General features: G+C 43.2%; 2 protein-coding genes across 12 annotated transcripts; one reads left to right on the top strand and one right to left on the bottom strand.

Annotated features, from left to right (window-relative positions):
- Positions 1–3,018: 3,018 nt before the first annotated feature.
- Positions 3,019–6,378, top strand: LOC113212478 (uncharacterized). Of its 5 annotated transcripts, none has more exons than XM_052277367.1 (5): positions 3,019–3,156; positions 3,920–4,082; positions 4,157–4,247; positions 4,333–4,451; positions 4,533–6,378. In XM_052277367.1, the coding sequence occupies exons 2-5, from the start codon at positions 3,923–3,925 to the stop codon at positions 4,670–4,672; spliced, it is 510 nt and encodes a 169-aa protein (XP_052133327.1). In that variant the 5' UTR covers positions 3,019–3,156; positions 3,920–3,922; the 3' UTR covers positions 4,673–6,378. The 5 variants fall into 5 exon arrangements, with proteins under 5 accessions (XP_052133327.1, XP_026286974.1, XP_052133328.1 ...); XM_026431189.2 differs by lacking the exon at positions 3,019–3,156 and adding an exon at positions 3,442–3,557; XM_052277368.1 differs by lacking the exon at positions 3,019–3,156 and adding an exon at positions 3,565–3,583.
- LOC113212452 (multiple coagulation factor deficiency protein 2 homolog) lies at positions 6,365–11,054 on the bottom strand. Of its 7 annotated transcripts, none has more exons than XM_026431177.2 (7): positions 10,895–11,054; positions 10,433–10,538; positions 10,056–10,127; positions 9,730–9,941; positions 9,496–9,644; positions 9,048–9,278; positions 8,348–8,496 (listed from the first exon to the last, which is right to left on the bottom strand). In XM_026431177.2, exons 2-6 carry the CDS (start codon positions 10,529–10,531, stop codon positions 9,076–9,078), a joined length of 735 nt encoding a protein of 244 aa, XP_026286962.1. In that variant the 5' UTR covers positions 10,532–10,538; positions 10,895–11,054; the 3' UTR covers positions 8,348–8,496; positions 9,048–9,075. The 7 variants fall into 7 exon arrangements, with proteins under 7 accessions (XP_026286945.2, XP_026286962.1, XP_052133323.1 ...); XM_052277363.1 differs by lacking the exon at positions 10,895–11,054 and adding an exon at positions 10,854–10,894; XM_026431150.2 differs by lacking the exon at positions 10,895–11,054 and adding an exon at positions 10,762–10,817.
- Between the last annotated feature and the right edge of the window lie 1,382 nt (positions 11,055–12,436).

The following is a 12,436-nucleotide window of genomic DNA, read 5'->3' as shown; positions in this document are numbered from 1 at the left end:
GGGGTCGTTGGTCGCTGCTCCGCCCGACGACGGCGGCGACGACGCCCGGGTCCGCGGCGGGACGGTAGCGACGGTAGCCCACTGCCCGCGGCGCCTCGGGCGGCTGAGCCCAGCGAGGCGTCCGCCTGGCATTGTTTCTTTTGCCTTGCAGTCCGTGTGTGGGCGAGGGGCGGGGGCCCGGGGCCGGGGGCGGGGCGGGCAGTAGTGGTGAGCGCTGTGAACGGCCTTCGCCCCGTCTTCCTCTACCTGACAGTCAGCCAGTCAGCTGACGGGCCAGGACTGTAGACGGGCGATAAGAATGTCGTCTGCCGTCGATATCAACCCTACCACCACTACACACCAGCCCGGCGCGGGACCGGTGTTGTGTCGCGACCCCCGACTCCAGTAGACGCCGAGCCCCGAGCCGTCGTCACTCCACCCTAGGGAGACGAGGGAGCTCAACCCCAGCGATGGGGCGACGGGCGACCGTCCCCCGGGCCAAGCCATGGAGGGCCAAGCCAAGCAGCGGCAGGCGCTTGTGATAGGAGGAGGAAGAGGGGGGGGGGAGCTCCTGTTGGCAGTAGATAGCCACCTGAAAGGGAGGCAATTTGAGCTACGAACCCCCTGCATGTAGGCAACTTGCTGCACACCGCCCCCATGAGGCAACCCATCCTGCGCCTGGGCGGCCACGCTGCTGGGCACGCCCCTTCCCCGGCCGTCTAGCAGACTCGCAACGAGCCATATCGGCGACCGCACCGAGATGATGGAGCCGTCGCAGCCCGCGGCAAAGGCCGCCGTTGTGACGCCGGTCCCCGCGTCTGTCGCGACATGACCGCCCGGACGACACCGACACGGCCGACGGCCGGCGCGGCGTGGCAGCACCATCCGCGGGGGCGGCGACCCTTCTCACTAATCCTGGCCGCCTCCTTGTTCTGCACCATCTGCGGCGGCGCGTGGTCGCCTTGCGTGCCTTGCGTAACACCCTTCCCTTGACACTTCCTGCGTTCCGGTCCATGCGTCTGTAGACGCGCCGCGCGGTGAGCCGCGGTGCTCGGCCGAGCGTTGTGCTGCTCGTGTCATCACACTACTTGTGCCGCCCGGGAGCAGCTGGAGGTGCGGGGCGACGGCGCCGCCGAGGGGGTGCGACGGAGAGGTTCTTGCTGGGGTGAAGCGGGGCCCCGCACCACCCTCTCCGCCACTGCCCGGCGAACGCCGCGGTTTTCCTACTGACGTCACACGACTTTACACGGAATCCACGTCGCGCCGGCATCGGCGGGCGCGGCCGCTGGCCTCGAAATGGATTTCTCGAGCGGAGAACAACAGTTGATGCGCGGACGTAAGGGATTGGGATCATAAACGGCGGGATGTGCGGGAGGAGGTGGGCAGAAGACTCGAGAGGGGGGGGGGGGGGGGGGGGGGGGGCACGCGGCGACTTAACGCGCGTGTGTCTTCTACGGTCTTCTCCTATTTCCGGAAAAATGATTGCGTTCTGTTCCCACGCCGGCGCTAGGTCAACGGTAGTGCCTACCGCACCTCGCGTTCGTTGCGAATAAAAATAGCGGGAGGCCGGATTACATTCAAATCGAACTGGTTGACTGAGCGCCACCCCGCCAACCGCTAGAGTACAAGTCGCGGTGCAATGTGTGATGAGGTTACGCCTTCAGAAATTTCTAGACTGTTGGCATCTTTATCTTTTTCTTTTTGATTTTTGAACTTTTGTCGTTATCCGTGTTATATTTTATGGGTGTCACGACTGGCCATTGCTGCGATGTACAGTCCTTTAATGTTCACCACCGAACAAGCGGCGAGCCGAGCCGACCAATGGTCACGACCGACGCGACCGACGCGACAGCAGGGGCGCCAGGCAGGCCGTCAACGACGTTCTGCGTCGGCGTCCCCGAGCGCGGCCCGCACCGACCAAGGGCGCTCGTCAGGGCTGTGTGGCGCCTCGCCGCTACCCTGAGTACGTCTCAATAATAAACCATTCCGGTAAAGCTGACAAGAAGAAGAGTGCGGAGAACAAGAAAACGGAAGTCACCATGTTATAGCATAGTGATTTTCGTTTTCTCGTTCCCAGCATTTCTCTTAATTTCACAATTACTGGGTGGTTCATCCGAGAGTGAAGCCAACTGTGTACCCATGCACTTCTTACTCGGACGTCACCTGCTTTGTTTTGGGAAGCTTTGCGCCAGAGGTCAACATTTCGTTGACGCGGCCAAGGCTTCCATTCCACTCCGCGCTGCTGCTCGGCCCTCCGCCCCACGCCTTCAGCCTTCACGCTCTCGAGGGTGAAGGGCGCGCGCGGCGCTGGATGTGCCGGGCGCGCGGCCTTCTCCCATCGCGCGTTCTTTTCCGAGGGATTTTGGGGTTTCGTGGGTGGTATATGGGGAAGGGGGAGGAGTGAGACAGGGAAAGACGGGGACAGGGGGTGACGTCAGCGTTTGACGAACCCGGTGCGCTGCTGTCGATCGCCCGGGTGACGACATGACTCTTGATGCCACGCGACGCGTGTGGACATCGATATCGAGCCACAAACATTTAATAAAAAAGAAAAACTGATGATTAGATTCCAAATAGACGATGTTCCTACGCTTCGGTCGTTGCGTAAACACATACTATACTCGGTGCGCTCATTTGCAATCGACTAGTCGCCGCTGCCTTGTCAACAAACCTTTACACCAGGGACGACGCATGGAGGGAAAACCGGATGGCGGCGGTCGGGTCGGGCGACTATCCGGATCGTAAAGCACAAAACAAGTTTATCCGGATTGTGAGCGCAAACAAGTATTTCTTTTTTCTTTATTTTTGTAATGCACGGCGCGTTCTGCGTCACTGACTGGCTGATCAATGAAACAACAGCTACAAAAAAAATAATTCAAAAACAGTTTAAAAAGTAATGCAACGAGTAATTCTATTTTATTCTTGTCTTCCCCCTGGGAACTAATACAGTCCGTGCCCCAGATACACGCTTGCTTGTTGCAGTTTTGACACCTCATTACAGGGTGGTGCGCACTTGCGCTTGCGTGGTCCAAGAAGATGAAAGGACACGAAGTAATAGTCGAGCATCCCAGCGATTCACGAAGGAGTTAAGGCGCAAGACGCAACCCCCCACGTCCCAATCCGTGATTTGCGATAGGCTATTGTGGGTCCGCCCACGTACCTACTCAAAAGAACTGGGTAAGTCAGGGTAAGTGGACCACCCTGTTTGTATACCATACAGGGAAGTGGAATTCCCTTTGCCAACGAGGCGACGTTCATTCGATCATATTTGATGCCCATATACGAGAGTTGCGAAGCTAATTTGGGTTGCAGGAACTTTGTCTTCCGTATAATTTGTTCTAAAGGACGAAGGTAGAGGACGAACTAGAATCCCGAATCACTTCTCATATCTACAACCATGGTTGCGGGTAGTTGCGGGTTGCATGTGCACGGTGATAGGGACTGCGGTCGTGGCGCTCTCTAGCGGGAATCACCTGAAGCACAATGAGCGCACTGCAGTAAAGCAACGGCACGGCCCGGTAGCAGACGCCGCTTTTTCTTCTGCTCGTGCAAGCACTGCAACGAAGGGACACATTTAAGTAAAGATTGTAGAAATGCTAGTTTAGTACGTTAAGCAGTAAGCTGGGTTTTGAATTTAAAATATAGGAACATTGAAATCTGGCTGTCCCCCCTCTAGTTCATCCTTATTTGATTTTACCCATCACCTTTCGACGGGGAGAACCTTATCACAATTGTAAACAACCGATTTGTCAATGTGCTGCTGTCCTTTATTATTTTGCTATTACTTTGTTGTGACTTGCATGAAAATAAATCATTCGTTACTATTAAGATACACCTTGACCGTACACTGTGTAGTCAAACTAACTTAGAGCAACGTAAGGTGAAATAAACATAACCTGATTAATTTTTATCTTTGTTTTTTTTATTTATTTATTTACAGAAAATGAAAGGAATGGATCAGAAACTCTTGTATGCTTTCCGTGGCTGGATAGCATTTATTGCTTTCATGGACATGGGCACTGCTGTAAGGTGTCTAATTGAAAAACGATCAATTCTTGGGGAGCATTCCTTTACAAAGATTGACAATTTAACCCAGCAACGGGGTAATGTATACTTAAAATATTGCTCCATGAACTAAAATCATCACTTTCTGTTCACCTTCACCTCTCTTTTTCAGACGATTCTACCCTCCCAAGGATCTTAGGGGCTTACTCCGTTCTGAAAGCCTTGGCACTTATTCACTGTACATTGTACATTCATTACAAACCGTAAGTATACTCCCTTATTTTAAACCTTTTACATGTGAAGCATGCTCACTAATTTCTGCCCTATTTCTTACTTTCTCCCTGGCAGTGTTGTGAGCATGGGCATTTGTTCTCTTGTTCTTACCCTCCTTGTTTACATCTCTGAAGCCCTGTACTATCAATCCACAACATTTAACTTCTATGTACTTTTTCCATGTGTTATAAATGGTAAGAGAATTAGTACCATCTGAGTAGAGATGAGTGAACTTCAGCAAGAATATAATGTGTTCTTTTTCTGATTCCTTCCAGCATTAACTCTTCTAGGGCTCTGGTTTTTGCCTCGTCGTCTACTTGAAACTGAGCCAGTTACCACAGATGAAAATGCAGAACTTCTCCGAATGGCTGGTGGTATGAGGAGGAGACGACCACACAAAGTGAAGGATAATTAATCTCCTTACCCCTCAAAGACATCAGTATATATACTGATTACTTTAACACAAATATTGCAATTGTGTTAATACATTACTTTGACATGTTTTCCTAGTTTTTCTAGTCTGTTCCTAGTCAGAACTAACCACCTATAACTTATAGACATAGAAGTTTTTGTTATGTTCCCTTTTGATCGGTCTTAATATTTCTTCATCTAAACTTAGTTATTCGTAGAAATGTTTCTAACAGTAATTTTCTTTTAAGCCTTTAATTTTCTTGTCGAGTTTTTATTTTGTACTTTTTGGGAGGTTTGTGGTTTTATTACTCTTTTATTTAAATTATTGAGTGCTTTTATTGTTACATCATCAATTTAAAATGTTAAACAATTCCATTTTTCTAGCTTTACTATCTTGCATTTGTGAATAAGTGTTTCTTTTCTGTAAGTGATAGCACATATCAAGAGTTAAGGTGCAGAAATATAGCAGGAATGAGGCGACGTTAAAGTTTGTTGAGCTAAAAAAAAATTGTAGCATGGACCAATTTTTGAATGATTTTGTACCAAAGTTGTGTAAGAAGTTCACATCCCCTCACGCTGACAAATTTCGTAGTCCTGTATGTTTTTAACAAGCTGTTGTGCTTATGTGAAGATGAATTCATCAAGTTAAGTCTCATACATAGTTATGACTGCATTGTTATCCTGTTGTCAGATTGGACAGCTATATTTTAACTATTATTTGATATTTGTTCATTAATGGACATCCTTATGCTAAGGCTGATTGAATTCTAATAGGTGTTCATTTTACTTAAAAGTGATGTGTTATTTGCTTAGAATAGTGGGCATTCTTGTGATTTCTGCTCAAGTTTACAATTTTCTTCTAGTCATAGAAGTTTGCAAGCAATAATACTTAGTAATTAAATGAATGCAATTTGTAGTCAAGCCATACTAATTACATTTCTGATTGGAATGCATCCTGTGATAGATCATGCTCATGTTAATGTAGAGTAGTCTGAGTAATGTAGAAAGATTAGTTGTTTCCGATGAAACATAATTAGTTAGGAAGGTAGAATTCATGAGCATTCTATTCTGAAGGGTATTAGCTAATACACTATAATATAAGAACGTCCACATGTCCCATTTGCTGTTCATGTTCAGATGCCTGTACTACAGGGTAAAGGAATGAGGTGACTGAATTAAATTACTTGTCAGGGAATTCTGTTACAAAGACCAATGAACAAACTTTGCCTTGTAAGGCCTTGTCGAATGATAGAGCTGATTCTTTTGCAATGTTTATGCCGGACTAACAGTCAACTAGTTTGTTTACCGTCATTTCATTCTATCTATCTTCTAACATTATTCTGGCAAACATAACACATTATATTTTCAAATATGAGTCATGTATAGAGAATGGTTTCTAGTCTCACTGATTTCTCACTCTTTCATGTAACTTTTTTCTTCTTTTGTTGATTGGATGAGTTTTTACTTGAACTCCCAAAATCTCAGTTGATCTCATACCTTCATATATGTACTGGCAAAACCAGTTGTGTTGCTACCTTAATTTTAATTAACCGCTCAAGTATACAGCCTGAGCGAATTTCACCTAAAATGTGATTTAAACAGTTGAAATATTTTTCTTCTTGATTTTTCTTTTCTGTATCTCAAGCACAAGCTCCCTACTTTGTTAACAAATTAGAAGAAATGAATAAACTCAAAATCTGTAACAAACAATATTTTATTCCTAATTTTCCAGACAATTCATTGAAGAGTTAATATTTTAATACAACCACAAACATAGCAAATCAAAACTTAAATTGAAGAAAATGTCTCACATAAAAAAATTTCATTGAAGCAGACAAATCTCTAGAACATACTGCATTTGTATTTAAAATATACATTGCACCTCTAAAACATCAAAATGTACAGTGTAGCACACAACCTCAAATATTTAGCACTAGCCTTCCATAATAACTTTGAGCAGCACAATCTCCAACATCTGCAACGCGTATTGACAAACTTACTTAAAACAAACGTGGAACATGCATGTATGGATTTTAATTTAATTTTGTCTTCATCACACAGAATTGCTCAAAGTAAAAAGGACAAAAGAGTTACTCAAAAACTCAACAGGTAATGTGATGGAGAGTTAATGTTAAAACAGCTCTAGGAGCTAAAAATACAAAGAATGCAGAACATTAAGGGAATGTGGAAACTCACTTGAGCTTTACAGCTACTAATCACATCATTAAAATTGTACCTATGCTATGTACATTCGATTCTATGGAATATGCATAAGATTCATACTTTCACAAAATACAGATTTTAAAAAATGTACATTTACATCTACTGTAGAGAAGATGTAGACTACTTGTAAATACAATTGGATCAAAGCTGCATTAGGAGAAAAGAAATATGATACAAAAACATAAATATTGGATTTGACACAGTGAATAGAGCACTGAAGAGTTCTATCAACCAACACCTGTTTACATGGCAGACGACCAATGTTTAATGATAATGATGGAGGGAGAGTGAAAGCACATCTAAAAAAGAGGAATCAGAATGAAAATTATCATTAATTGTATCGTCAGTCTTTAAAACAAGCTTTCTGTAATACTGCACATGCATAAATATTACCGTATGTTTTGCATGAATTCCTTTCCTTTCATTTTTTGAGAATAACTACATAATTTGACACCCCTACAAAAATATTATATAGAGAAACAGAATCTGGAGATTTAGATTAGATAATTTTTCAAGTATACATACAAGAACTTTTGGCACCTAAACGAATTAAAAACAAAAAGTGCCTTTCATTCATTCATTAAAGCCTACCTCACACACAACCTAAATTTAGTCATGGTCCAAGAAATAAAACAACAACTGTATTGCAAATGGTAAAGTAACAGAAAAAATTGCTGAACAGTTCATAAACTATAATCAGTCATCAAACAAAATCCCCAAGAAGAAACCATACCCTTCACATGCAAATCAGGAAGCAACAACTGAACAAAGTTCATAGCAGGATGTATCAAGAGCCAAAACTACTCCATTTTAAAAAAAAAAAAAAAGGAATTTGTACTGCAAACAGACGACTACACTTAAAAAATTTAAAATGACAGAAAATTCTGACTTGTATTTCTCTGACAGGTCAAAATAAATCAAATAATTAATAGCCATTCAACAATCAAAATACATATTATGAATACTTTCCTATGATATGGTTGTAACAATTTGTGAAGGACAGGGGCACCTCAAAAATGCTACATACTTTAAGTGAAATAGTCATACCTTAGAGATACATAAACAATCTGTGTATAATTAATTATTTCAGAAATATGTTTAATCACAATGGCAAATCACATGCAGTATGTGAAATGTCCGTAAATAAAATCTAGAAAGTTGTCTCACTGTAAGTAAAACATGCCACATCATAAACTCTTCCAGATGAGCATGTTGCTGTAACGATCTATGTCTGAAAGAGATCTGAAGTTTTTTGTACAAAAATATTTCAATTGAAAGATTTACTATACTCCATAAGATAAATGAATAAATTTAGCTCTTAAAATGAATGTTTAAAAGTAATAAACAAAGAATGAAATGTTTCACTCATGGAATTGACAAATTAATTACTGTATAGAGACATTTACAGGAAACAAAAACCTGCACATTACTTTCAATGCTGAGAACTGATGTATTCGTGCCACTCAATGTAACCATCCCCATCTTTGTCCATTTCTCTAAGAATGGGGTCCACCATATCCTCAAGATCCTTGTCAGTGTGGGAAACTGGTGGATGATGATCAGAATGATGGTCAGAGCCTTCTGTAGAGCTTTTTGCATCTTCCTCTGTTTGAAAGAGGGGAAAAGGAGAAAAAATATTAAAATTACCTGAAGCAGACACATACAATCAAACTGTAACAAAACGATCCCAAGCAACTACATATGATCTACTAACAATAAACCAAAAATATATTAAATAGGATACATAAAGTCTATCAACAAAGCATAGCACACAGAGAGAACATAAATCTTATTCCTATTTTCCATAATTCTAACGATTCTGAAAAGAAAAGAAAAATAAGAAGCAGGGTACCAGCCAAGACAAACATGCAATCATGAACTAAAGTGTAATAATGACACCAAATGTGCTAAAATTTCCATGCAATAATGTTAAAAAATGGTTAACCTCTAGTAAAGCAAAAGATGCAGATGCATACTACATTAAGATACAAAGCTGAGAGCTTCAAAGGAATGCAAATATGGCTGTTATGTTAAACTGATATGCAGGAGGTAAAAGCTCTCCAGTTTGATGAAAAGCAAAATTCATTGTGCAAGTAACCTTTTACCAGATATCAACACTTAAGTGCCCCAAAACGCATCCTCAAATAATTAATCACCTTGCTGAAGTGTAGCCTACTGAAGAGGCTATGACCGTGGAGCATTTGCACCTGCAGCAGCGGCCTTGTTCTGAGCACGGACAAATTCAGGATAGTCAATGAAACCATCGCCATCTGCATCATCCATGTTCATTATGGGATCAATGAGAGCAACAAGCTCATCATCCTTGAAGATCTTCTCTTGTGGCGGTGGGTGCGCATGTTGAGCAGCTGGTTCCTTATGACCCTGTTCTGATATCCGGCACACACACACACGCACACATAAAAATCACACACTAAACTCATTGGAAAGCAGACATCACTCTGCAAAGACAGCACAGAAAGCTACAACACCCCACAAAGTGGCACTTGCTTTTTCATTCAAAGAAGCATAAAAAATGCTAAGCGCACTTTGCCTTAATTTCAATCTAATCAATTGGTCACCCAACACTTTAGTAGATTTACTCACCATGCCAGTGGATGAGTGATTTAATAAGTTCACAGCCATCTAGTTTATTATTGTTATCTGCATCATGCATTTTGAAATAATGGAATTGAAGTTCTTGATCAGTCATTTTAGATGTATCTATTGGAACCTCCATGTGCTCTTGAATGTGCCTGGATTAAAAATAAATAGAAAGCCTTTCATAAGCACAAAATTAAAATAAAATTGGTATTTAAAATCAAATTATATAAAACATACTGCTTCTCTTGGGCAATGTTAGCTGCATTAAGGATTTGAGGATTTCCATGGTGGCCTTGTGCATGTCCATGAGCTTGACCATGTCCAGGTTGTGCGTGCTGCACGTGTTGCTGTTGTGGTATGTGCTGCTGTTGAGGGACATGTTGCTGTTGCAGTGGCACCTGCTGAGGCACTTGGTTATGCACTTGTTGGTACTGCTGTTGAGGAACTTGCTGCAAAATCAATACTAAGTTAAAAGGGAGGCAATGTAAAAGGTTTAGTTATCGGTAGACAATATTTTTGGAGCTTGAAGACAGAGGTTGAGACAAGAACCATAGCAAACAAACCTGCATTTGGGGGACTTGTTGCATGTGCATTTGCTGTTGGGGTACGTGCTGAGGAACATGTTGCATTGGATCCTGACAAAGCGAAAGAAAGCACAAAGCAAAAAGACAGAGAGATTAGTGCTTCTCGACAATTCAGAGTGAAAACAAAACAATTAAGAAAAGAAAAGAAAGACAAAATATTGAGACAAGAAAATCCCAGAAAGTCAAGTAGGAAAACAACAAGAGTAGCACAAATAATTGGAATGAAAATGACAAAAGACAAAAAGCACTTAAAAGCAATCATTGTACGTTTATAGAGGCTGTCAAAAATATGGCTCTTCCTCCTTTCACTTGCAACTAATGATAAATGGTACAATAACTAGAACTGGATCACTAACCTGGTACTGCTGGGGAGGAACACCTGGTGCTACCCGTTGCTGCGCATTACACAATGAAAAAACGCCTAAGAGTAGGACACAAAACCCAGCTGTTTTCATTGTGAAGCTGAAACAGAGAAATATGTTGATGTACACTTGGAAAAGCAAAAAGAACAATACGTTCAAAAACCCATGTTTCCCATATCATGCTATTGTGGTTCTCTAAAATATACATTCAGCTGTTCCATGAGAAAAATCGGGTAAAAGAAATACCACTGAGGTATTTGCCTTTGACAGCGAAGAAGCAGAACGTCTTAACCTATCAAAAATGTACCATATTGTCTTCCTACCCAATGTTACGAAACAAGAGTAATGAATGCAAAATATACATGAAGAGAAAGAGTACGTTTTGAAGCAAGCAATCATTGACAATGACTAGTACCATTCACTAAAACAGAGCAAACGCATTAACAAAGTTCTCACCTGGCCGGTAACCTACGTGTACAGTGTACAAGCACAACCAGACCAGACGATGTCTTTCCGCCCGCTGAATGTCCACTTTCTCCTGCTGCGCTGACTTGTCATACAAAAACAAAAAACAAAACAGCATTCACTTACTCTTTATCAATTAATAAAGAAAAATCTATATCTTAGGTATCAGTTGCAAAGCAAACGAAGGGTAACAAAAAGAAAACAAAACTATCTCCTACACCTCAAGTTATTGAATATTGATGTGACTTGATCGCGGTATGTTCTTGGTCGTGGTTGGTACTCCTGGTGGAATCAGAAGCGCGAAGAAATAGACAAGAGCGGGCGACTGTCAAAGATGTCACATGCCATTCCTAAACCATCGTACCCTTCTTTTGGTAAACACAAATGTATTCTTGTCATTTTTGGTTGTTCGTAAGTCACAACTAACTTGGGAAAACAATCTTTGAGAAGTAAAAGAAAATTGATGTTGCAACTAAACTCTTGTTTGCATGCTGTTCCACAATGAATTTGGTTATTGTAGATGGAGGCTCCTTTGATCCTCTTCTCCTGCCCCCTGCCCTTCCTCACTCTTGTCCCCCTCAAAAAACAAAATCCCCCGTCCCCCTCCTCGAACCGCGCTCAGGGTCATGCGGGTAGAGGAATGGTGTTTTACGCGAACAGTGTTCTAGTCGTTATGTTTCTATTTTTGGCCGGCCAAAAGGCTGGGGTGGGAGAGGAGAAAAGGATAGCGGGGGAGAGCGGGTGGAGAGTCGAGAGTAGGAAGGGATGGAATAATGGAGAGGGAGAGAAAAGTGTTGGTCAGGAGGGGTGTATGTGTGTGTGTGTGAGAGAGAGAGAGAGAGGGGGGGGGGTGGTAGCGCACCCATGGCCAGCGGGTTTGTTTGTTTGGTACTTTCAACTTCAAATTCAACAATAACAATTGGCTTTCAGACGCTCCCTGTTTTTTTGCCAGTTTTGCATCAGTAAGTGTGGATTCAGAGTTCACGAAACACAAGCGTTATTTTCACGCTTCGTAAGCTTCACGCAGCCAATCAGGGATCGACTTTCATCACGCCGGGCGTGAAAATCACGCTTTGCGTGAGAATCACGCTCACTTTTAGTGAACTCCGAATCCACCTTAATAAGTGGACATTTAACGTCCACGAGGCTGTACAGTACAACCTGCGGTCACGGACTTACGAGGGGACGCGACGGCCCAAACTCTTTCTCTCCCCGTTTACAAACCTGAGAGCCACGTTGTCCTCGTTCGCGTTGCTCGGTCACTTCCACCGCGGCTTCTCTGTCTCCGTCTACTGCTCACGTTCCGTCTCGAGGAGACAGAGACACAACAGGTGCCGCGGTGAGACAGCTTGACCCCTCCCTCTTCTCTGTTCTGCTTACTCACAGAGAAAAGGTGTCACGACACCCCGCGAGAAAATGTGCGAGGGAGAGCAAAATGGAAAAAGTGGAAGAAACAAAGAGAGAGGTAAAAGGATACGGAGGGTGCACAGCGCAGGAAGGGTAACGAGGAGAGGTGGCAGGGAGCGGTGGGGG

The sequence above is a fragment of the Frankliniella occidentalis genome, unplaced genomic scaffold (assembly GCF_000697945.3).
Source record: "Frankliniella occidentalis isolate FOCC.00 unplaced genomic scaffold, Focc_3.1 Scaffold10, whole genome shotgun sequence".
Taxonomy (NCBI): domain Eukaryota; kingdom Metazoa; phylum Arthropoda; class Insecta; order Thysanoptera; family Thripidae; genus Frankliniella; species Frankliniella occidentalis.
The sequence above is the reverse complement of the archived record's forward strand: the minus strand, read 5'-3'. Positions and strand labels throughout refer to the sequence as shown.